At 34.0% G+C, this 25,958-nt stretch overlaps 3 protein-coding genes across 8 annotated transcripts in view; 1 reads left to right on the top strand and 2 right to left on the bottom strand.

The window, feature by feature from the left end:
* Positions 1-3,815, bottom strand: part of LOC106661669 — a 78,780-nt gene extending 74,965 nt beyond the window's left edge. The window contains exons 1-2 of one of the 2 annotated variants that reach the window (XM_014385214.1): positions 3,663-3,815; positions 261-336 (exon numbers count right to left, since the gene is read on the bottom strand). In XM_014385214.1, coding sequence (XP_014240700.1) covers positions 261-336; positions 3,663-3,682 — 96 coding nt within the window. In that variant the 5' untranslated portion in view covers positions 3,683-3,815. Of the gene's footprint in view, positions 1-260; positions 337-2,543; positions 2,667-3,662 lie in introns of those variants that run through there. The other variant, XM_014385213.1, reaches the window with a different exon arrangement.
* LOC106661673 (protein DPCD) lies at positions 2,776-9,149 on the top strand. 3 transcript variants are annotated; one of them, XM_014385220.2, is made up of 5 exons: positions 3,910-4,000; positions 5,654-5,771; positions 8,455-8,657; positions 8,713-8,949; positions 9,020-9,149. In XM_014385220.2, the coding sequence occupies exons 3-5, from the start codon at positions 8,496-8,498 to the stop codon at positions 9,125-9,127; spliced, it is 507 nt and encodes a 168-aa protein (XP_014240706.1). In that variant the 5' UTR covers positions 3,910-4,000; positions 5,654-5,771; positions 8,455-8,495; the 3' UTR covers positions 9,128-9,149. The 3 variants fall into 3 exon arrangements, with proteins under 3 accessions (XP_014240705.1, XP_014240704.1, XP_014240706.1); XM_014385219.1 differs by lacking the exons at positions 3,910-4,000; positions 5,654-5,771 and adding an exon at positions 2,776-2,858; XM_014385218.1 differs by lacking the exon at positions 5,654-5,771 and having other exon boundaries at positions 3,695-4,000.
* A 1,141-nt stretch (positions 9,150-10,290) lies between these two features.
* Positions 10,291-25,958, bottom strand: part of LOC106661671 (receptor expression-enhancing protein 1) — a 40,807-nt gene continuing 25,139 nt past the window's right edge. Inside the window, exons 2-11 of one of the 3 annotated variants that reach the window (XM_024227958.1) lie at positions 22,777-22,849; positions 22,475-22,554; positions 22,286-22,406; positions 22,112-22,225; positions 19,798-19,891; positions 19,188-19,305; positions 18,979-19,132; positions 13,685-13,750; positions 12,331-12,375; positions 10,291-11,447 (exon numbers count right to left, since the gene is read on the bottom strand). In XM_024227958.1, coding sequence (XP_024083726.1) covers positions 12,373-12,375; positions 13,685-13,750; positions 18,979-19,132; positions 19,188-19,305; positions 19,798-19,891; positions 22,112-22,225; positions 22,286-22,406; positions 22,475-22,554; positions 22,777-22,849 — 823 coding nt within the window. In that variant the 3' untranslated portion in view covers positions 10,291-11,447; positions 12,331-12,372. Of the gene's footprint in view, positions 11,448-12,330; positions 12,376-13,029; positions 13,751-18,978; positions 19,133-19,187; positions 19,306-19,797; positions 19,892-22,111; positions 22,226-22,285; positions 22,407-22,474; positions 22,555-22,776; positions 22,850-25,958 lie in introns of those variants that run through there. The other 2 variants (XM_024227957.1, XM_014385216.2) reach the window with 2 other exon arrangements.

Consider the following 25,958-nt stretch of genomic DNA (forward strand, 5'->3'; position numbering starts at 1 on the left):
GGAATAATAAAATGTGTTATTTCTCTTTTTTGTAATCCTGACGTCGATTATTTGTTATATACCCATTTTATAGTCTCAAAAGTATTATACTTATTATAATACTAGTTATTATTATTAGTTGTTATTATATCAGTGGTTTGTATTATAAGTTACAAGTCTAGGCTTTTTTTAAATGTACAACATAAATTTGGCAGATAATTTACTTTTTCATAGGTGGGATTTAAAAATACAAACATTTGTTGTGTGAAAAAATGACATACCTCTTTCAATGGGACTTTGAATGCAATAATCCTTGTCCCAGGAATTCGACTGCCCATTGCAGAATAATTCTCCCATCTGAAATAAAAATTAAATAATATTAGCAATATAAATAAACTAAAATAGTTCATACATGGTAAATAAATGTTTTCTTTTGGTATGTTATAAGCTATGTTATATTAGCTTTAGTAGGTAGCCCTGGTGCCTAAAATCGTTGGCAGAAAAAGATGCGGTCTGGTGTGATGTAGGTTTCAGAAAAACATTTTCTTTATCGTGCCAACGTTTCGATCTTTATTGAGATCATCTTCAGGGCTCAATAAAGATCGAAATTATAGAAATTATAGTAAACAACAACAAGAAATTACAAACAAACAAGAAATTATAGTAAACAACACCACCAAACTGTCACCATAACCTTTTTTGTGTGCACATTTGGTTTCGGGAAGTGTTTTGGTGCTTCATCCTTGTCCAACCACTGACCTTTACGCCTTCTGTTATCGTACAAAATCCATTTCTCATTGCACGTGATGATTCGATTGAGAAATATATCATATTGATGGTGCAACAGAAGAAACGTGCAAATTTCAAAGTGTCGATTTCTTCGGTGTGTTTGTGCAGTACACACTTGTCGAGCTTCTTTACCAATTTCCTCCAGATGAGGAGCAATAGTTGTGGTCAACACTAAGCTCTTCCGCAATTTCCCTTGTCACGTTGTCTTAGGTGAATTTTCTTAAATCAATGTTTTCAGTTGGTTGTCGTCCAATGGAAGGCCTACCACAACATTTCTTGTCTTCGAGATCAAAATCTCTGGAACCATAAATGCATAGTGCATTTGCTAATGCTTCCCCCCCCCCAAACATGTATTGTTGTTACGCACGATTTGGCCACACTTCGATGAAGTTTAAATTCGTACAAATAAATTGGACAAAAATCTAGTTTGGACATATTTAATTTCACAGGTCCTCATTCTTATAAAATTCAGTAGAAACTAATATGTTTTGTAAAAAATAACCATTAAAGTATTTATTTTAATCCATGACAAGCACCTGAGAAATAAAACAAACTTTCAAAACCTGTATTAATTTTGCACCAACCCAATATAATACTAGACTGCCAAACAAAGTGGTTTTGAAAGATCACCATTCTTTATCTAAAACTGTGTAATTTTGGCACTAGTACTATGAATACACAAACAACATATTATTAGATTTAATAGACAGTTTTATTTTCAGAATACCCATTTGTCACAAAATATGTTTTGCATTTGATTGTTTTGTTTAATGATAATTTGATAATAATGAATAGCATCTGTGATAAGAGGGGCGTATTAAGTTTTGCTGATATTAGCAAATATTTTGTGTATTCTCTCATTTAAATTGGAAGTTGTTGAATAATATTTGATAATTAATTATGTTATCATTTACCCGTATATGTTTAGTGATCATAATTTACTATATTAATTATTTCAATTAATTTATTTTTATCAAAGGACTTGGTTGAGATGAAAAAGTTAGTGTCACGAGCGCGATTCAAACCATGACCTCGGCTAGTGTGTTTGAATCCCCCTCGCAACACTAACTTTTTCATCTAAACCAAGACCTTACATAAAAAGGATAATTAATTGAAATTATCATTAAGATTGGACTTGTTTTTGTTGTTTCTTCTCAGCTGTCAAAAAATATCAGTTTCAGTTATGCCCTTCATAATTAGCTCAAAATACCCTCCGTTACTAATCTAATTCCAAACAATTTTTTTCACATTTCACAAAACACCATCTTCACATCCCAATCCATGTCCTACAGAACCAGTCAGGCGACTAAAGTGAAACAATTATTGAAGGCTCCCGTCATGATACAACAGTGTCAAATGAGAAAAATGTATTGTGGCTCATAACACAATATAGTCAGTATACATTGTAAAAAAATATGTATATAAAAGTAACTCGGCAATCGTCTCATCATTTAATTCAATTAACTTGCAGAGTAGTGAAGAATGAACCTGTTCAGCCGGGAATTATTAGCAACTTTTCTAAACAATACATGATTTACACATTAGATGATGATTTATAATAAGTAGAAAAGTTTTTCCAACTCGGACTTATAAATAATTTTTTTTTTCGTTGGTTGGATACAAAAAGGCAGAAATGGGCGAGATTTCGTTCTATCAACAGCTAGAAACTTCAAAACAACTTTACAGGTCACAATTGAACACAGGTTGAAAAATCGACCTACCACAGATGAAAATAACACGTTAAAACGCTTATTCGAATAAATTATCCGACTTACCCTTCAGGCAGTTTTCCCATTTCTACGGAAAAACAAACTTCCACGAGTGAACCGTCAATAAAAAATCAAACAAACTGATCTGAGTAACAAGAAAGGAAGATGGCGAACGACAATCGATTCCCGCGTCGTCACTGATAACTGATAAGAATCGATAAGGCTGTCGGAGTGTTTATTCGTTGTTATAGCTACTGGCAAGTCCGCAGTGTGCAATTTCTCTTTACAGGACTATTTGGGAAAATTTGAACTGGAACTTTGAAAAAATGAACTGGCTTAATTCCATACGGGCCGCTGATAAAACAGCAATCACGGAAAACGGTGAGTTAAAAAAATAAAATTCTGATTTTATATTTTTCATAATATAAATGTGTCACAAAGTCCGTAGCGATTTTTTTTCGGTAGGTAAAACTGGCCGGTTCGGCCACAAAACAACCGATGCAAGACGGTAAAGGTCCCGGGTTCGAATCCAGTGGCCTTGCATTCGAACCGAACATACTTATATATGAGCTTTTGTTTTTCGTATAACCTCGTAGTTGAAATACCCCCGTAAAAAATAAACAAGAATTATAATCTGAAATTATTGTCAAATGTTATACACTTGTTTTACACAGCCCCTTATCGCTTTTTATTGTTCAAGTCTGATTATCCTTTTTTCCACGCTGTTCAGTTCCACTTTCCAGCAGACTTTGCTGCCCTTTTAATTCCTGGCTGATGTCCACGAGACTACTTTCTTTTGCAATTATTCATTTAATTCAAATTTCATATTCTGGGGGCACATTAGTCCAGGTTGAATTATGTTTAACTGAATGCCCTAATATACGTATATTTGCTATAAATTAACGACCGAAAAAAAGTGGCGGGAATCGTGTTAGAACTTCTACAGAATAAAATCCGACTATAGAACATTTATCTTTGTTTTTTTATGTTAATGGGACTTATTTTAACTTTAAACCGACAAAAATCATCACTTTTTTCATAAACTCCAAGTTCATCAACGTCAAACTTCTTGACATCTTAAGCACGTGCTAATACAGAGACCCATTCTTTAACTTATAAAATTTACGAGAAACGAACCAGACCCTGTTGAAAAAAATACTTATTCTATTAAAATAGCCGTCTTACCTTTCAGGCAGTTTTACCATTTTGACGGAAGAACGGATTTGAAGAAGACGAACTTTCACTTTTAAAATTTAACAAACCGTCCCACTGGAACTGACTAATGGAAATGGAACTTTGGAAGTCGTGACTATTGAGGAAAAACAAGACGGCGCGGCGTCGAACAGTAATCGATTCCCGTGTTCCGGTGATAACTGATAAGAATCGATGAGGTTCTTGTACTGTTAACTGTGTAATCGTCGTTATAGATACGATCTCTGTTTTCTTTGTAAAAGAATAATTTGAGAAAATGAACTGGCTTAATGCCATTCGGGCCGCTGATAAAACTGCAATCACGGAAAATGGTGAGTTAAAAAAATTCCTTTTCTCTGTTATCTGTTTCACAAATAAACATGATTTCCAACTCTTTGAGTCGATTTACGTTCCCTTTAATAGGGAATATTTCCACTTTCCACGTGAATATCATGTCTAAGCGCCTTTGCATTCGTTGGAAAAATTTTCTGGCGAAATCCTGGGGAATTCTTTTCCATTCATCAAGAAACAGCCGTTTTCAACTCTTCAAGGGTGTTAGGACCTGCGTTTCGGCGGCATATCGTCGCTTAAGTTGGTCCCAAATATGTTCGATTGTGTTCAAATCTGGACTTCGAGCTGGCCACACCTAGCACTCTATTCCTACTTCATTCAGGTAGTCATCCACAATGGGCCTGGCATTATACTGCATTAGCAAAAATATTTCACCGATGTGGGGGGAGGGGGCAAATGGCACTACATATTCATTGATTATGTCTTGTAAGTACTCTGTGAACTTCTGGTCTTCCTCACACAACAACCAATTTGGTGTGAGCATCCAAGGAAATGCCACCCCAGAACAGCCAGACCCACCATGGATTGTCCCGTGAGGAATTCTTCAGTGTGGGGTCATACTTTTCTCCTGAGCATCTCCATATGAAATTGCAGCCATCTGAAGACTTCGAGGCAAACTGTCACCTCTGCCAAAAGAACTCGTCCTCAATCTTCTAATGATCAGTTCACATTGAAGCCTGGCCATGTTCTGACCTGAGGTAGGAAGAGATCCAAAAGCCAGGTGCCGAGCCCTGAGGTTATTTTCATTGAGCCTTCTTCTTACAGTCCTAGAGGAAATTGAAACATTTTGGACTTGTATTATCAAATTTCTTATCTACTCTGTAATGCTTGGTTCATATAGCATATGATAGTTGAATCTATCGTCTCTCTCATCTGTAGATCTAGGTCGACCCTTCTAGTGTGAGGCCCTGTTTCTTAAGCACCGAAGAATCCTTCCTATTGTAGAATGATTTTGCTCAATCTCCTAGCAACTTCGTGCTAGCCGTTTCCTTCCTCCAATCATGTTATGACCCTGACATTGTCATACTCACTCAAATGCCTGGCTGGTACTATTGAAAAAGGTTTAAGAATAAGAGTAATATCAACTGAAATTAAATAAAAGCAATCTTTAAGTGTAGCAGAATGGAAGGGCATAGTGCTACTTTTTGTGGAAATGGGATTAATAAAGTAAATAAAAGAAATAAACAAAGCATTATTTACTGTTTATGTTGACTACAATAGCTCCTAATTGCCTGAAAGATAATGATGAATTTAATTTTATACTAAAACAAATTGTATGGTGCATTAAATTTTTTCATCAGTGTAATAAACATAAAATTGGCTGTATAGCTGTTATGAAACTGCATAAGTCAAAGACATTATTAAGCATTGGCCGGAGAATATGCAGCAAAAACTATGGAATAGATGGCATATCGGTCAAACTCCTGGCCATAATGATGGCCAAAAACATATATCAAGGAGACTCAAACTCTGCAAAGTCTACAAGAATTACTTTTTCACAGCCCATGAAGGGTCTGAGCCTCAGCCACCACAGGTTTCCCTCACTGTGTCTGCCCACTGCCATAAAACCTCCAAATTATTTTTCAAGTCAGTCAACCAACCAAGTTGTCTACCGTGTGGTCTGTTCCTTCCAGGGTGTCCATTCGTGTGAGTTTGGGACATCTAGTTTCATCCATTCAGTGCATGTGTCCCAGCCACTACAGTCTGCCTGTTTTAAAAAAGCCACAATATAAGACTCATCAAAAAGTCCAGGTACTTATTGGTTTGTCCCTTGCATCTGCATCTGACAGACCCATTACCTGTTTGTTTTTTGTTTTCTTTCTAACCACTATTTTTCAGTTTTGTGTGTAATTTAATTTTATGTTTATTTTTCTGAGGTATTTAGATGGTCTGAAGAATTCAAGGTTAAAATATTCCAGAAAAATACTTTTGTTAAAATGAAAATAATTTTTCTGTTTATCATGTACATATGCTTAATTTAGCACTGTCATTGTGCCAGCCTTTGACCACTAAAATTATACCATATAGTTGTAATAAATAATATCTTTTAGTTTTTTACAGCTTTCCCATAACCACAAATGTCGCTAAAGCAAAGGCAGGTGGCTATAGACAGTTTGGTCTCTTCATCAGAAATATCGTCAAAATCAGCTTCTTCCTCACTGAGTTCATTCAGCAACTTTAAAATTTGTTCGGAAAAATCTGGATTCCCTCTAAACAAGGACTAAAAGTCTTGCTGGTGCTCTTGAAGGTCCATTGTCTCTGCTAATATAAAGAGTATAGATTTTCACATTGAAAATTTAGAAAATTAAAATAGACCTCAAAAAAAAAAAAGTTTATTCCATCGTGGGTCTGACAATTTTAAAGGTAAAGGTCCACTGTAAAAAAAAAAAAAAAAGTTACTCTTTGGTTGAGCCGCATTGGCTTTTTGGCTTGGAGATAGGGATACGAGCTGACAGAAGAATTTAATTTTTCATTTTATTACTTAAATAATGTATATTTTTTCTCTTTTCTCTTTTTTTAAAATTCATATAGTTTTCATTATTATTTATTAACAAAGTGACCTATGGCAGATGGATTTTTCAATCCATGTCTATTTACTGTTATGTTTTTCTTCAATCTATTGTATTTTGGTTTATATTGTAAATATAACAGTTTTTCATTCATTCATTCATTACGGGTCTGAGATCACTTGTAAAATATAGTGTGTTTTCAATCTGGGTCTGAGAGATTCGGTTATATTTACAAAATAGGTACCTACCTGATACAGATGATACCTGGAGTCCTCATACTGAAGCTATGGAAGTTCTACTAACTTCTTCGACTTTACATGGGTGCCATATCCGGTTTCACCCTTCGGGTTAGGCAACATGAATTTTTTTTTAAATACTACTCTTGTAAAAATATGAATGAAAATAAATATGACCCTTCGCCTCAACTTTCTCACAACACACATCCTCAAAAACTCATTGCCACAGCCAAAAACTTCAAAAAGAGTGCTCACAGAAATTAATTGGATTAGCATTCTTCTCAAACAGCATAGTAGAAAATCTTCCTACAAATACCATTGGCTCTTGGGGACCGCAGTGGCCTAGTGGTTAGGTATCGATTCATATTTGGCACACTAGCGGTCCTGGGTTCGAATCCCAGCATAGCATTTCTTTTTAATTGAAAATATGAAAAACGTAAAATTGTTTTGCTCCCTGTCCGTGATACCCACTGGGTAGTTGGGCATTAAGCCATTCTGTATCGCAGGAAATTGAATCATCTTCAATTAAAAATTTCCTCTTTTTTTATTCATTTAGTATATTGTAATTAGAATTTTATTGTAATATTTGGTTACCATACCTAGAATCTTTGTGAATTTCTGTGGAGCTTTTCTCATTGTTCTTCCAGCTCACCTTTAGGAAAAAATGATAGGCATCTGGCTTTTTTTTTTCTTTTAATGAGAGTATTTCAACTACGAGGTAATATGTACCTTTGGGGTGCCGGTGTTTAAAAAGAAAAATAATAATATATATACGTTTGTCAGGGGTTCAAATGCAGGACCTTTAACCTTACAGTGACAAGTGCCAGGTCAACACCTAGACCATTTTGGCCACTGACACCTCTTGGCAAATCTTTAAAATTAATGATTGGCATGTGAAAAAAATATCTAAACAAAGTTCATCATAACATTTAAAAATATGTTGAACCGGCACACAGGCACTACTGGGTGTCTTCACTCGCGGGTTTTTTGTTTGAGTTATTCAAATGCATTTTGGCATTACGCCATCTTCAGTGAAAAACTCAAACAAAAAACCCGCGAGTGAAGACAGACCCAGTAACGCCCGTGTGCCGGTTCAACATGAGTTCGCCAACTCGCAGACCAAACTCCATCATCTATTATTTAAAAATATGTTGAGGAGTTCTCGAGGGTGAAAGCCCAAGTCCTTTGCTTTTCTCTCTATACATAATCTTAACAATAATGAAAGGGACGATACACTTATGCTTCTATATTTTGCTGGTGATATTGTGAGGTTGGTATATTTGTGGAGTGATGTGAAACATACTCAAATCATTAAACAAGTACTGCCTAGAAAACTTATAAAATGTGTGTGGACTGCTTTATCAGAACTTAACAGATGACATAGCAAAGCAGAGGCAGGCTTCATGACACATGTGCATCTGTGAATCGCTTACTGTTGGCTTTGTCATGTTTTGTAACAGTGGGTTTTGTCCATTTTATATGGCGTTTTGGGAAGTGCATTGAACATTTTGGAAGCTCTTTTCTACTTTCAACAAACGATCAGTTCATAAATGATTTCTAATATTGGAAACAAAATAATTCAATTTTTCTATAGTACTCAGTGCATTTCACCCCCAAGTACATTTAATTTCTGGCGTTTCAATTTTAAAATTTACAAATATGATGGGTCTTTTTTTGGTCTGATTTTAGGGAACAGAAAAGTACATTATAAATTCCAAGATGGGACAGAAATGGCTGAAGAGTATAATCTAGAGACAAATGTGCTGGTAAGGCGGGCATGGAAGCAGAGTAACAATATAACAAAGAAGCCTTCCTGGGTGACCGAAGTTGGAGACCCGGAGCCCAAATCACTCCTATTGGACAATTCTGGAATACAGGAAGCGCAGAACTCAGTGAGTAGGTATTACCATGTCGTACAAAACGGTTGTTTAATCGTGCCATTTTCAGCCTTACATGCTGAAAAGAATAACAAGAGATAATATCGAGTGGAGGATTCGTAACTTGCCTTATCCGTTAGAAGTCTACAGTGTTACTGCTGCACCTGAACAGAAGTGCCTCATAGTCCGAACGACGAATAAAAAGTATTATAAAAAAATTGAAGTGCAGGAATTGGAACGATGCGGCATTCTTCCAGAGCAGAAGAACATAAGTTTTACGCATAAATTCAATACTTTAATTATCACTGTGAGTACAAACATTGGTATTACAAACATTGTTATAACAACTTTAATTTTAATTTGTGATTTCTTTTTAGTATAAAAAACCTCCTCAAGTTTTAAAAATGGAAAGAGATGTACTTCATGAACTTAAAAATGTGAAAAATATAGATAATTCTGAACTGCCTTCATGTAATCCAAGTTAATAAATTATCATTCCAACAAAAAGTTTAAATTTTATTTAAATAATTTATCTAACTTTTTAAAAATTTACAAGCTGAAAGGGTTCTGAATGAATTACTGAATAAAGAAAATTCAATTTACAAAAGTTTTATACACACACACACGCGCACGCGTGTGTGTGTATAAGCTATTATACAACATTGATTACTAAACTGTATGCAGCAGGTGTATTCACTTGAATAGAAGATATATGTACACTAAAAATGTAATAAAAAATGTATTCTTTTCTGAGCCACATAGAAGGAATATGTTGATGGATTTATGAATGGTTCTCGAGCGCAGTAGTGAATTTCTGGATTTTTTTATTTTTTATTTTTTTTTTTTTTATTAGTGTGACAGATAAAGGGCTAATGGCGAAATATAGCATCAACATAGCCCCTCTTAAGCAGTTTGTGGATTTATGGTCAGTGGTGGAAAGTTATGCAAGTCAACCCTAATTTAGATTAGTTTATATTATTGTGGGTAGGACGATGCACTTTTGGCAGTGATCTACCACCTGGCAATGGGTCATTGTTCGCCATGCCGCGGCATTTTCCCTTTGCGATCTAGTTTCAATTTGTTTGAGTGATGGTTTTTAATGATTTAAATCATTTTTGGGCAGAATCATAGCATTGTTTGAAGATCGAAGAAGTCAAGCATATGTGTCCAGGGTGCTTAACATTCCCAGAACAACTGTCCGAAGGGTCTTCCATCACTACCAAGATAATGAAGGTTACTCAAGAAGGCATGGTTCAGGTCTCCATCGTGTCTCAGAGACAAGATCGTTTTGTTGTTTTGAATGTACTCCATAATCAACATTCTACCACTGTTGAGATGAAGCTGTTGTTTCAACAAGGTAGAAATGATAATGCAGTCTGCACTCTATAAGGAAGCTGTGTTATGTGTGAGAATGCCTGCCACTGGTCCAGATTTTCTGACTAGGCGCTGAACAGCTTGGTTAAGTTTTGAAGAAATCACATCAATCTGTCTTTACAAGATTGGACTAAAATACATACTTAAATACTGCAAAATATCTGAGCAAGGTGGTCAAAATCTGTCGTTGCTGGTGATAATGGAGGTTCTATAAAATAAAACGCAAAGCTTACTTTTTTTAAAAATTATTTGCCAGTAAAAATACTCAATACAAACCAAACAAAAAGGTGCACACAATTATGAACAAAAGATACAAAACAAACTTGAAAAAGTACAGAAAATGAGTCTTCGATACAATTCCAGAGTGTTTACCCTCTGAATATATAATTAACAATTGAAAAGAAAAAAAGAACTTATAACTAACATGGAAAGGCCTGATAATTTATCTCCATCCTTAAAGCAAATGTTACAATACCAAATATCACTAGAGATAAAATTAGTGCCTTTAGTTATAAAAATTTGTTATTGCTTCTACATATTTTTCTATAATAGATTTCCTAAATGAAAAATAGCACCACTTAACGCATTAAACGTTACAATGTCTTTCAGAGGAGAAATCGCCGAATAAGAAATGGCTTAGACAAGCTGCAGGTAACTTTTAACTAGCATGACTAGTGAAATTTTTGATAACAATGGCAGACTAATAGGACTGGCAGGCCTGCCTAAACCGTTAACATTTCATTTCAATTTGTAAGCCTTTTCTTAATATTAGTATCATTTTATTTCATTAATGAAGCATCCGTAATAAAAAAAACTGTAATGTACCCAGTCTGACTTGGCGAGAGGTTCAGCCTCATAAAATGTATTTCAAAAACCAACGGGCAAAATCCTACCAGACAAGGTACTGAGGCACTATAAAATTTGCAAACAAATGACGTCTTATTGTCTCATAAAATATCGAAGGATCAACATTATTAAAAACTAGAAAACTGATTTTACAACAAGATATTCAAATTTATACCTAAGAAAATTTAATTATTAGAAAAATTTCTCTTTGATATGAGAGTTTTATTTAATTTTAATCACAATACTATCACCTATTGGCATATAATTATTCGCCCAACTGCTGCAAATATAACACACGTTTATATTGAGCAATAGCTTTTAATCAATTTATTTGCTTTTCTTTCCAAACATATTTTAGGAACCTTAGGACAAGTCACTAAACAAAATTTTAAAACAACATAATCAAAGAAGACAAACCAAAAAAAAAAGGAAAAACTCTTCTGCGCGTACATAAATAAATAGTATCACTCAACAAATTAAAACAAAGGGAAAAACGAGTTGCAAGTTGAAAATTAATATCTACTGAGTCCGCTTTCTTGTCGTCCGCTTGCTGGTCCTAGGCAGGGTTGATGAACTTGAATCCACCTGGAAAAACAAAACAAAAACGGCGAATAGTTATGAAAAGCATAAATTAAATTAAATTCCCACCAATATCAGTTGCAAAAATTTTTTGTCGGTCGTGTGTTTTTTAGCTGTAGAAACACCAAAAATAAACAAAAAATTAGAATTCAAATCAAAACGTTATTTTTACATGCTTTAAAATCAATCATTTGCCAAATGGAGTATAGATCACCACAATTAAAAAAATCCCTAACTATTCACCGGATTGGTAATAACATTAAACATTACAAACGACTAAGAAGACATTTTGACAACTTTTACATCTAAGGATTTTGTGGAAGGAACTCCTCCAACTTTTCACAGATTATAAATTTTAATATTTTATGATGATGTCGAAACTATAACAACACGAAAACAGCAAAGCCAATGGTTGTAAAATCAAACGTCAGGCATCTAGTGTATTACTGTGCCGAGGGAAAACTATATATACCTAATCAGTATGAAAAAATAAAACAACAAGGAGAAAAACATATTTGTTGATATTTTATGCTGTCTACCATCTGCATCTATTAAACCTTAAACCACCTATATTTATTTCCATACAATTATAATAGGTTTATTTGAAAAAATACAAAGCTTTTTTTGATGTTTGATTGATATCGTAAATAGAAAATATATATAAATTAGTGTAAAAGAGTATCAAAAATATTTTCACCCTTTTCTTTTCTATAACAAAAAAATATTTAAAAATCCTTCAAATGTTTTTATGTAGAGCTTTGTTAGTCTGTTAAATTGCCGGGCTGGTTAAAAGCGTTTTGATGTTAATTGCGTTGCGATTCGATAAATTTTCTGTTAGTTCTAACAAGACTCATACACTTAATGCTAATTTCTAAACAACAATCTTTACCTGATCGGTATTAGAGTCTTGTTTGCTTGGACGGCCAATAGTTTACTGAAAATAAAAATTCTCAGAACACAAAATATAAATTTATCACGACTCTATCTTAAATGTTAAAATATACACAAAAGAACAAAAATTCTTCTTTCTTTAAATGTTACCAGCTTTACAAAAACCAATACTTATGTTTTACTTCATATTTTCAGTTGTTTAAATTATTTACAATTGATAAAATAACATTAGAGTTGTGACCGTTGGCCAATTATTTGAGAATTGATTTTTTTTTTTTTTTAATTTTGCTTGACTTGAAAGAGGATTAGTTAAAAAAGCATGCGTGAACTTTATGGTAGTGGTTTCTAATTTGTTTAATTTTAACTATCATAAGTCTATGTTTCTAATCCAGAATAGTGTAATTTGGTGGGCTTTATTTAAATATGCTTTTTTTTTTCTTGTCCATGTTACTATGATTCAGCCTTAGAAAGCTCACAAAAAGATTAATTATGGTGAAAACCAGGCAATTAAAAACTCAGCCGAAAGCCTTGTTAAACAGAGGAAAACAGAAAATAACTAAATGCCTCACTTTTGGTTTTCTTTGCAGCTCATTGTCTCAATCACAATAACTTTCCAAAGGCCCTAGGGAATGGGGAAAGGCAGGAAGACTAAATTTCCTACTTTTGCACACTACCAAATTAAAAGAAAGTAAAGTTCTGATGGTTTTGAAAGTTTTTATTTACACATTGATTGGCTCCTTTACTTCAATTAGGCAACACATTCAATCGAAGTCAATAAATTTCAAGCATCGCATCTCTTCCCTCAGAAGGTTTGTGTTGCTGTTTGTCTCTTTGAGGTCGGCATTCGTTTCATTAACCCCGGAAATTTTGGCATCTACTTCTGGTTTGATTGTTAACTCTTCCTTCGAAGGCTCTTTTGAAGGAGGTTTAGGAGCGGGAAGTTTTTTATATTTTCCCTTCCTCTCAGCATCTGAACCATCACTGTTTACTGAACACTGAGAGGTGGACTTACTAATGTCAAGAATTTCCGGTTCGAGCTGGTCGACAGGTGATTCTAATTTTTCACAGAATGAACTGTCATCTTTGACAACGTTAGTGCTATCTTTTATTTCTACAGAATCAACCGGAGCTTCTTTATTAGTAGTGATTTTATTCGTACCGTCTGTAACGATTTTGTTTTTATCCGAACCCGAAGTTACATCCGTTTCTACTAACTTTTCTACTTCGACCCCCTGAATTTCTACTGGTGGCGCGACATAAGGCTCACTTGCATATCTGCTCACAGTGGCTGACGTTTGAGACACTATAAATTCAAGATTTGCCCCGGAAGGAATGGATTGAGGAGTGGGTACCTGGGAAGCACCTGTGTTACCGGCAGAGCAATCTGTCCAAAGTTCAGTATCGGATTCTTCAGCATCCTTTAAATCAAAGACAACTATGAGAATACAAAAAACATAAGAGAAAAACTCCCTTATACTATTTAAGATAATGTTGGAGCATAATAGCAGAGTATAAAGTATTTATTATATCCACAATTTACTGAAAAATAAATATATTCATAACTTTTGTTATCTATCTATGTTTTCAGTTGTTCAATCTATCTTTAATATAAATTACAAAACATAATGTATGTGTTTGTGTGGTCTGAGTTATTAGGTCTGTTCCATCATGCCTCCAAACCATCAGAAAACTGTCAGTCAGATGTTCCATCACGTTCTCAAACCTGGTTTGTGACTGGATTTTACCATGGACTAGCAGTCAGGGACATGCACAGATATTCGCAGTGCTTTCGGTCTCTTATTCAACTAGGGAACAAATTTAGAGGTACAGCCAATATAATTTTTTACGAACATTCTGGATCAAGGTGTGGTCTTGAAGAAGAAAGCAAATTCAGTTGTTACTGCCAAGTTTTCGACTTAGTTTAACTTTAGACTAGGTACCATCCTTAACCGTCTAAGTTGTCATTCGGCAATGTTGGGACTGAGTTGGTCTTCAAGGAAATTTGCAATCGCCTATAAAAAAAAACATAAATATGTCAATCTGTAGACATATTAAAGATTGTTTGTCCTGATGACTCAAAACCTTAAAATACTTCGAAAGCATGGCAGTAACAACTGATGCCTATCTATTTTCTTTTTTTTTTACAATGGATACCAGGAACTGGAGGAGTTCCCTCCTGAGCACTGCAGCTGTACAGCTTATTGTTCTTTACCCCAGGCTCCATTTTTTGGGGGCTCGCAACATAAGTGTGAATTTGAGAACATCGAAGAAACTCATTTTTGAAGGGGGTTGGTACCAAATTCAGGGTCGCTGAGATATGATCCCGCTCCTTCCATTGATGAGTGCCGTGATTTCTTTCGATTGCGGCCACCGGTCCCCTTAGGCGTTAGAAAAAGTCCAGAGGTGACGGTGGGGATTGAACCCATGACCGCGGGATCTACTAGCCGAGAGGCTACCGCGGCCCCCAAGACATGCCTTGATCCAGTGTTCGGGAGTGAAAAAATGTCGATATTTCTAGTACTGAAGATATAATTTTTAATAGTTTAAAATTAATAAGATGGTGAATCTTCATCCTGCTTTATCGATATACAATTCGTTAATAGGGCTACAAATAATTTTTAAAATGTTACAATTTTGAGCACACAATTTAATACCTAGGTAGGCCAGCGGAACATATTTCGCTGCTCATTGCCAGGAATCTACATTCAATACTAAATAATAGACACGATGCACACATATATATCAACATCAACAAAAGTCTGTTTCCAATTTTAAACGCTTCGTTGTTTCCCATCAATACTGTCAAAGTCCGAAATTGGAAAAAAGGTTCCATCAGAGTTAAGAGTCTGTGATCAGTCAACGTTCAGGCGTAAGCAGTCAAAAATCACAAATTAGTTCTCAACTGGTTTGGGATTGTGTGATGGAACAAACCTATTAAGTATACACGTTTTCACTTGTTTTTGTCCTCCTATCCCAAAATAAATCTCTATACATATCTAGAAACAATGTTAATAATGTGCTAAAAAACTATTCGACAAATTCTAGGAAAAAGTGCACAGGCTTAACAACTATGAAGAAATGCTGAAAAATTCAAGAAGAATAAGCGATAAGAGTAAATATTACGTTATGTCATATTCACTATTTGTTGAGGTCCGCTTGACCAATTAATAACATTCAATTAATTAAGGTTTTAAGTTGAGATAAAAAAGTCAGTGTCACGAGCGGGATTTGAACCCACGACCTTCGGCTTGATACGCCGCTACTCTACCATTTGAGCTATCGTAACTTTGATCCCCTCGGGCACTAACTTCCCATCTTAACCCCGCCTTTTGAATTTTCCCTCCTTTTTGCCATTTTTCAAATGTCGTGTAATGGGATTGGATTCTCGGCGACAAATGAAATGGCCACAGAGAGCTTTAGTGAAGTGTACTTCATTTCAATTCTTTAAATTCACTATTTTTTGTGGTCCGCTTGATAATTAATAACATTCAATTAATTAAGGTTTTAAGTTGAGATAAAAAAGTCAGAAGGCCTGAGGGGATCGAAGTCTCGATAGCTCAAACGGTACAGTAGCGGCGTATCAAGCCAAAGGTCGTGGGTTCGAATCCCGCTCGTGACACTGACTTTTTTATCTCAACTTAAAACCTTAATTAATTGAATGTTATGTCATATTCATGATTCATTTTTTCAAGATAAGAAAGGGAAGCGAAAATCAGTATTTTGCTATATTTATCTCTATTCACAAAATGGTTGGCCTTATTTAATATTTATATGTAGAGTGATCATCTACGATCATTATGGTCTGCCTATTCATGCTGGTTTTATCTACCATGGATTCAGCATTCCACCACCGTCAGAGCTATATATAATATTTATATATTTGTAATATTTCCTTAAATATTTTAATCTAACTTTCCCAAATATCTACAGCACCATGACAAATTTCAACTGACATTATGATTAACTATGATCAGCAAAGAGAAAACGTAATATTTATATTTTAAAAAAATCATGCTTTCAATAATTTTGAGTTAAAAGAAATGATGAAAAAATAAACACAGAAACATTGCAATTACTTGAATGTTAGATTCAATTGATATGTAATGTTTAAATTGGTACAAAGTGATGAAAATATAGCTCAATCACCTCAGATCATCCTAGTCTGGTTTTGGCTATCAGATTTTGTTCAACTATATGTTGCCAACTTGTAAAGTAAAAATGTAAATCATGTAATTTTCTAATTCTGTCCTTTCAGAACTATACAAGTTTTTGAGCAATGAATTCCTCTATGTATTTTATGCAGTTCACAAGTGAAGTACTGTTTTTCCCTGAAATAGACTTTTTTAAAGCCCGAAATAAGTACAAATTTAAAGGGTGTTAGGCAATCAGGTCATGCTCTAACAATTTCTGGTGCAATTGCAAAGACATTGTTATCTTGATGAAAAACCCTTGTCCAATACCAGTCGTTTTGGTCAATTGCTGACTAAATCATTCTTCAATTGCAGTTTGCACGCTGCATTGCAGTAAACGCTAGAATGAACTGTTTGGTCCAATGTAAGAAAATAATTTAAAAAAAGCATCCACTTCCAATTTCATCAAATGCACAACATTACCATCTTGGGATGTATGTTATGCAGACTTTTGGAGTTGTTAATGGTAGGTTGCTACGTTTTTCTCAAGATTTTCCTCTCTGAACATTGATGTAAATGACCCACTTTTTATCCCCAGTCATCAATATTTTAAAAAATGGGTTGTTTCCATTACACTTTAGAAGGAAATTAAAGGTGAAGATACAGTCCTGAGAGGAACCCTTATACCTATCCCTATCCCAGCTGCTCACAGATGGGTTGAAATGCTTCTTCCACTGGACGTGAGATATGTTAAGTGTCTGTGTGATATCTTGTGTCAGTTTTAATTTAGGATGGCTCCAGATCTGCTGCATTCACCAAATGCTGATTACAGCTAATATTTGCCAAGTGTCAAGATGCTCATCTTTGCCAATAGTGATCCTACGTTTACACCCAGTTTGTGTGGAAACAGCGAATACGTATTTGCCAAGTGCCGTGCAAGTTTTCAACTTATTATCAATCGCCATGAAGAACAATGGTCAACTGTCACTGCTGCAGCTGTGGTTACTGTTTTGCGTAGTGGCTGCAAATCAGCCCCAAAATACTATTGCCCCATCTTAATTTTCGATCCGTTGCCATGCATTGAAAACCTCGTTCTTATTTTTGGGGTTCAGAAGAGAAGCGTTAGAAATTATTGATTCAGCTTGGTACAGATTGAGGGACTCCAAGACTGTTATATTGGTCCTATCCATTACTAACCAATAGCAACAATGCTATGTAGTTCTTTCATTAATACATCTATACTAGTTAGGAATCTTTTTTATTGAAAAATAATTACTGTCGATTGATGATTATAGTTGATATATGTACAGTATAGTTTCCGAAAATGTAGACGCTTTGAGTTCGGTCACTTTACGAGTATTTGTGCACTTCGACAAGGAAATCAAAATTAGCCGAGAAAGGTGAGTATCGAATATTGTTGCTTGGCGAATAACCAAGAGCCTGTCCCAGATAATTGGAATTCGGCGAACATTTGCTTGGCTTTCAGCAAATACCGCATTCACTGGAGCCGCCTTTAGACAAAAGCTTAAATTTGTCATCGTCAACAGTTCAAGTACAATCAGAACGCTTTGCATCTTCAAAATAAAAATTTCCGCTTCTGAACCAAGCAAACCACTTACAGATAGTGACTTTCTTCCAAAATGTCATCAAATACACATCACAAATTTTCCTAGCATTCTGAGCTAAGGGTTTTCTTTTCGGTAATAAAAAAAAAAAATAAATGAGGAAAGTGCGCTATTTCTCTTCCATTTAAATTAGAAAAACCTTTAAAAATATTCACAAGATCTCAAACAAAACTAACAAATTAAAACACCTTAACTAATTCCTTTTCAGAGTGAGTAAGCAATAAGTGGGATAAAATTGAATTATTGAAAACTATGGACTTTTAAAAGCTAGTAGATTAATAACCAACAAAAAATACATTACAGTTTTTTTTTCTACATACATTAACATTAAATAACAATAAGCACAAATACAAGTATATCAAATGGGCAAATAATATTAAATTTGACAGTATTCACTGTGGTCAATCTTCTCTTTGCTTATTTATTTAAAGTGGAATGCTGAATTCTTACCAATGTTTAATTCACAGTAAATAAATAAAAACCATATTTTATTATACTAATTACGATTAGTGTTGGTTGTATGAAATGTCAACCTAATTGTACCTTACATTCTCGTTTTACTAATCTAAAATTAATTCAGTAAAGAAACTGATTCACGAGAAAAATAAAAGTTATGAAAGTTTCAAAGATAATTTGATATTTACGTATCTTCATATAATTAATAAGCGCACGCGCGCGCACACACACTCACTCACACGTGGTGCATTGTAGAAATTTGCTTTCTCAAAAAACATACTAATTTTCTATATGTGTAAGGATATCCGATATTATGTCTGTGTATTTGTATAATATACATTCTTTATAATAATTGTAATACTAATTGTAAGTTAAAACTGTATTTGGCCTAGCACAGTTAGGTAATATATAATTAATTATAAAAAATTAACTTACTTCAGATACAGGGGCTCTTCTTGCCGCAGCTCCTCGACCTCTTGGTCTCGTTCTTGTTGATGCAACAGATGACGATCTTGTCAACACTCCTTCTGTATTGAGCTGATCCGTACTTGAAAAACCCGAGCTGATATCTTCGGTAGACCTAATATCGCTAGAAAAAAATTTGTTTTAGTAGTCTGCCGAGTTGGGTGTTAACAAAAGCTTACCCAATCATATTGTTATGATGGTTGACGCCCCTTAGGTTCGTCTCTACTTCGGGAAAGTTCATTTCAACCATTGACTCCATTTGTCTTGCTCTTCTCTGAGTCGGTGGTCTCATTCTATCTAAAAGTTTCAGTTGGCAATTTTAAGCATTGTGTCTCTAATATAATGAGCTTTTTAAACAATGGATTTTTTGTTCCTTAGGTAACCAAAATACCCTATGCCTAAATAAATGTTGTAATTATTTTTAGTATGATAGCTTCCTATCATCTTAGCCTGCCTAACCTCTCTGATGTTTGTCAGTCATCATGAGGCGTACCAAGATGATCGGTAACTATCAAATAATAGGTTTATCACCACGCGGGCCTCAGCAGGAAAGCTCACTATTGTAATTATTATTTGTTTGATTGTAATAAATAACTGTAAATAATAAAGTGACAATAGAGATAATCATAGTGAAATTGATTATGTGTATCGTTGTTTTTTTCTGAAAGCTTAATTAGAACCTGAACTAGTTTAGCAAAATAAAGCAGCATAATTTTACGTATTACTTTTCTTCTTTTTTTAATTTATTTACAGAATTTTTCCGTGAAGTTGAAGACAAGTACAACTTACCTTCAGATCCATCAGTATTGTCCTTGGATATCTGGGGGGAGAGGTCGGTTAAACTGTAGCTCTTTCTTAATTGTTCCATTATCCCACCCCCTCCCTGTAAAGAGGTGGAATTGATATTCTTAAAAATCTTGGGGTATCGCATTGAAATGTTGCATAGTTTTAATGTGAGGAAGGAAAAAAAAAACAGTTTTAATGTTTTATAGAAAACACTAATAGCAATGCAATTTCATCTGTTCAATAAACCATATCCAAAATCTTGCAAGTTTTTTAAGTACTTCATATCAAACTTGCATATAAAGAAGCAAGGCAAAGCATCAAATAATTGTTAGCATTACTTTAACCTTTAAACTTGGTGCTAAAAGATCAAGAAAAGTTAAATCATTTTTATAAACAGAATAAGTTATTAAATGTATTGTTGCCAAAAATCCTAACTTTTATTTTGCTTTGAGAATTTTTTCAGTTTTCCTTTGTCCCTTGTATAATTTTTCAAGTCAGGATTTTTTTTTTTAATTGACCACCAAGACACAACAGTGTGCTATTCTAAGTATCAAGTTATAATTTTGAATTTTAAAAAATAATAATAATACCAATATGGCTTAATTGTTATTATTGCAATTACAGTGAGTTTTTATGAAGTTGTTACTAGTTAAGTAAAATTTGAACAAATAAATAATAAAAAGCCTAATTGTAAGAGGGCCATGCACATGCAAAGGTAAAGAACAAATTGCACACAAAAAAATTAATTTATTTTATATCACGAAGTACAATATCACATAGTCAGTCTTTTAACTTATAACAGCAAACAATTAATGCAAAAGATAAAACACAAACATGCCAAATAGTGATTGTTATAGTTGTCAGTTTACTTTAAGCTTTTTTTTTTTTTTTTTAACAGATCGTTTTACATAATGTTCTGATTCGCTTTTCTTTTACTAGCACGAGGAGTAGGGCGGGAGATTTCCTCTGTCTCTGATGAACTTTCCTCTTCTAAAATTCCGTCGCCATAGTTCTGAGGTTGGCCCTGCTCACCGGTCCGTTGAATCAAGTTGTCCAATACTCCGTTACTGTTCTGTGCAATCAACATTTAAACTACTAACAACCTAAAATAACTTGACGTAAAAATAGAGGGAACCCAAATTTTCTAAAAATGAGTATTTTTAAAAGTTAATGGAGGTAAATTTAATCTTATACAATAACCACTCATCTGAAAATATACTCTAAGAAATATAATACAAAAATTTATAAATTTTATGATTGTATTTAGTGTAATGGACAAGTATAGTAACAGAAAGTTAAAAAAAAATGACTCAAATCTCTTTTATGCAAGCCATTTTGAAAAATAAATGATTTGTTCTAACTGTTTTCTTGAGTTTATTTTTTTGAGGCCGCCCTTGATCGTTTTTGTAATTTGGGTTGTACTTCTTCTGACAATTCATCCGGCAGAGCAAAAGTGTCCTCGTCATCGGCTCTAGCACGTGTTGCCACCCTTCCCAAATCGAGTGAATTTGGCGATATCTGCAGAGTATAATACAACCACTGACTCCATAGTAATTAAAACTAAGAAATGTTTTTATTTACTCTATTTAATAGCTAATATTTTCTTGCGTTTTCAGGGTCAGAAGAAAATTGAAACTCTTTTTAATTTTTAATTTTGACTAGTTTTAGTACATTCCTCTTTACTCATAGAAAAGTAACTCAACCATGGTATAATGATCAATGACATACCTTTAGTTGCCCCTACTCCTCTGCTAGCATAAAACATTGAAATAAAAATAATCAGTTTTTAAATTGCCCTTATAGGCATTTGGTCATACTGAGGTTCCCACAGTAAAAAAAAAAAAAAAAAAAAATCAATATAGAATGCTTCTAAAGAATTACACCAATATATGGTGTTGCTGGATCAACACGTTTCAAAATTAATTACTCATGGTAGCAAAAACTATTATAAACTTTTACTAATTAAGTAAGACCAGGCATTTTATTTAAATTGAAAAATTCATAAAATTAACCAAAAAAAGCTCCATTTTGCTTGTTTCATGAATAGATAGTTTTTTAATTGATTATTAACAATATTTTGAATTCTATGACAATATATTTGTAAGGTTGTGAGAATTTTCGAGAGTATAACAACTCAAATTGATTTCAATAATCAAGTAAAATTATAATTAAATTAAGAAAAAATGGATGCTCTATTATGAAACATTTTGATTCATTCACTACAGCAAACACCAAAATTTAGCGTGATGTTGGTTATTTATTAAATGTTTAACACATGCAGTGACCAGTTTTACAATTTTATACAAAATATTCGTACCTTTATGGCTGTTTGGAGTATGACGTTTGTAGCGTATGACACGCCCTTACTCCCTATGTTCAGAACTGTGTTGTATCCCCTTTCCTTTGCTTTGTGTAACATTTCATCGATTTCCTACAATCAATAAAAACAGTTGTACTTGACATCCAATTTTTAATTTATCACCAATATTACCGATTCTCTTTTTTGAAAAGCAGGGTGGACGAAATTTCTGTATAAGAAGCTGGACCCTTTTGTCGCAGGTGAAAGGAGCCAAAACACAATTGCGACTTTTATCTCGTAATAGAAAGGAAACCTGGGCATGGAACAAGGGTAAATTTCAATTATCCTACGTTTTATGAAAAATCTATCATAAATACCCACCAGAAACTAAACAGAACATCTGTGAATGTTTCAGCGCATGTGAAAAGTGCAAACACTATCCAATACATCATCCATTTTACCTGAAATCAAAACATTTCCAATCACAAAAATTCAAGGTGTTGTTTTTCGTCTTAAAGCAAGAAAATAGAATAGAAGGGCATTGACAAGTTTAACATCACTAACTGGCCCTCAATGCCATTCTAATTTAACTGAAATTGCTTAAGACCGCAGTGACATTCAAAGTGTTCACGAATATTTTCATATTTTAATTAAAAGTATGCATGACTGTATACAATACTCACATATTCTTTTACATCTTTTGTCCTAACAGCTTTGTACGATGCATATGCAGGGTATAGTGTTCCAAAAGCAAGTCTGCAAAAAGTAAAATAAATTAGTGAGACATATTTTATACGGGTGTTTGAATGATTTAACATCAGTACAAATGTTTTGAAATACTATAAATCACATAAAAATTTGATTGTAAATAACTTGTGTTTTATAGTAAGTAATTTATAATTGTATTCATGATTATAAGAAACGAGCTTAAAATTATTTTTATTTATTTTTTAACTATGAAATAGTGTTTATAGGCCATCTTGGTCTACCTGATCAATAATGAAAAAGATGGGGAAATTCTGTAAAAAAATCTAACAAACGAAACCAGCGAGAATAGGTAGGTAGGTAGATCAGCTGATCAAATACGATCGAACTGCATAATTTTTTTAATGGTGAAATAATTCTGAGGAGTTTGTGTTTGTTGGACAAGTAAATACAATTTTGAACTGATTTTATCACACCTAAATAAATCAACTCCTTCTAAACTTACATGCCATCCTAAGGACTACTCTCTTTCCCCAATACAAATTTTCCATTACAAAGATTAAAGTCCCATAAATCTAAACACCTACTACAATGCTATCACCTGATAAGCTTCTGAAAAGAATCCTTCCCATCCTAGAAGAATCAAACATTATCCCCCAGCACCACTCCACCATCCAATGATGCCACTGAGTTTTAGAACAACAATCTCTCTTGAGGTGAAACAGTACTGCTCAGGTGCTTTCCTTGATGTGGCCTAAGTCTTTGATATGGTCTGGCATCCGGGTTTGCTGTGGAAACTCAAGTTTCCTTTACCTACTTCCTGATTTTCCAATCATACCTGACTGACCTCTTCTTTCGGATCAGCCATGGAACATCCATATCTAACTACTATCCTGTTAAGGTGGCGTCCAAAAGGGTGGCAGGCTGACCTACCTACAAATCCCAACCCATTCATTCACATTTAGCAAGATAGTACTGCTCTTCTACCTGCCAAGACTGCATCCTCACGTCACTCCCTCTAGACTCGTCTTATCAACCTACAACCTTAGCTGAAAAAGTGGCCAATAAAATTGACTATTACTAATAATTAGTAGATATTACAAAACAACTCACAAAATTTTGACAAACGATCAACACTGACTCTTCAAAACTATGTATATACAAGACGATATGAAGACCAATTTGAACATACAGCTTTGAACTATACAGTTAAACGAAACATTCCAACTGTCATTGCAGTCAATGTTCCGAATCCAAAATCCTCCAAAAAAAAAACACTTCCTTCTAGGTATTCAATCGTACAATCAATATTGACCTTAATATTGCCTTTGTGAAAGATGTCAAAATTCTGGTATACTAAAACAAATCCTTTCATACTACCTGACTGACCCAAGTTAATTGTTGGGTCAATGAAATAAGCGTTTAGTTCCAGCAATATTGCTGGAATAAATAATTATATTGTTGGAACTAAGACTATTACCAATGATCATCCCAGGAGGTTTTCATTGTTATGACAATGAAATAAGCCTTTAGCCCCAGCAATTTTTCTGGAATAAAATAATGTCTTGCTTTAATTAAAGGCTTATTTCATTGTCCTAATAATTATGGAGTTCTACAGCAAATGGAATGCCTTACTGAAGACAATTAGAAAGTTAGAGTGGCAGTGACTTTGTGACCTATTGGGCAGAGACTTAGCCTACAAAGGTGATCCTTCGTACTGAAGTGCCAGATTGTTTATTCAATTTTTTAAAATACCAGAATTGTTTTTAAATATGTACATATTGACAATTTTACTCATGGCATATTAAACTACTATTGTATAAAAAGTCAATTAAAAAAACAAATATAGATTAATATGGATTTGTACAACCTTAGGCGATAGTCATATAAACACTGAAAGCGCTTTGATTAAAAATCTATTAATTCAATAATTTTTTTAGTAAACTTGTATATAAATACTGAGGAAAATTCATAGAACAAAGAGTCTCCTCCTATGACAAATCACTAAATGATGTTACAATTGGTTTGGATATGATAAGTTGTGAGTTCACTCAAATTGGCAAGTAGTCCCAAAATCGAAATAATGCAACTGTTTTTAAACTATTGATTTTCGGTTTGATAGGTAGTATGTGCAATCAATAAACATGTCCATAAACAAAATTGAATAAATTAAATACATCCAGAAAAAATGATTTTACAGAATTATCTAAACTAAAGACTAAATAACAAAGAGTCTTGTGATGATGAATCAACACATTGCTAGTAGTTTTGAGAATTTGGGATTTTTGTGTTGAATATGATGTGTGTTCCATCAAACAGTAAAGTCCAGTCAAAATGGAATTTTTTATTTAATCCTTAGTTATTCGGAAATCGTGAGATACGGTCTGGTGTGATGCAGGTCAGAAAAATATTTTCTTTATCGTTACACGTTTCTATCTTTATTGAGATCATCTTCAGGGCTCAGTATTTGTTTTCTGCGTAATTGTGCCATTCTTGCGTGTTGAGAGTGCCCTTTTTTATCCCAAGTTCTTCGTTCTTCTCGTGTAGAAATGTGTGGTGATTAGTGACCGTTAGTCTATGATTATTCGGAAATCGCGAGATGCGGTCTGGTGTGACGTACGATTCAGAAAAACATTTTCTTTATCGTGCCAACGTTTCGATCTTTATTGAGATCATATTCACACTCTAAGCAGTGTTTGTTTTCTGCGTAATTGTGCCATTCTAGCGGGTCGTGTTGAGAGAGCACACGACACGCAAGAATGGCATAATTTCGCAGAATACAAACACTTTGAGCCCTGAAGATGATCTCAATAAAGATCGAAACGTAGTCCGATAAATAAAATGTTTTTCTGAAACCACGTCACACCAGACCGCATCTCACGATCTCTAAATAATCATAGACTAACGGTCACTAATCACCACACATTTAATCCTTAGGATAAATAAACAAATGATACACGCTGTACGCACAATTTTTGTTACAAAACCAGGTTATTGGGATAAAGTGAGACAAATATAATAGATTATCTTTATTTATATTCAGATCAAATCATTGATATTTTACAAATTCTAATATAAATCATTTAATATAATATAACAAAATATTTCTGCACACATTTTGTTGTACATGTTTGATGGATAAAACTTTTTCACCCAAGGT

The sequence above is a fragment of the Cimex lectularius genome, unplaced genomic scaffold, assembly GCF_000648675.2.
Source record: "Cimex lectularius strain Harlan isolate CLEC.00 unplaced genomic scaffold, Clec_2.1 scaffold59, whole genome shotgun sequence".
Classification (NCBI taxonomy): Eukaryota; Metazoa; Arthropoda; class Insecta; order Hemiptera; family Cimicidae; genus Cimex; species Cimex lectularius.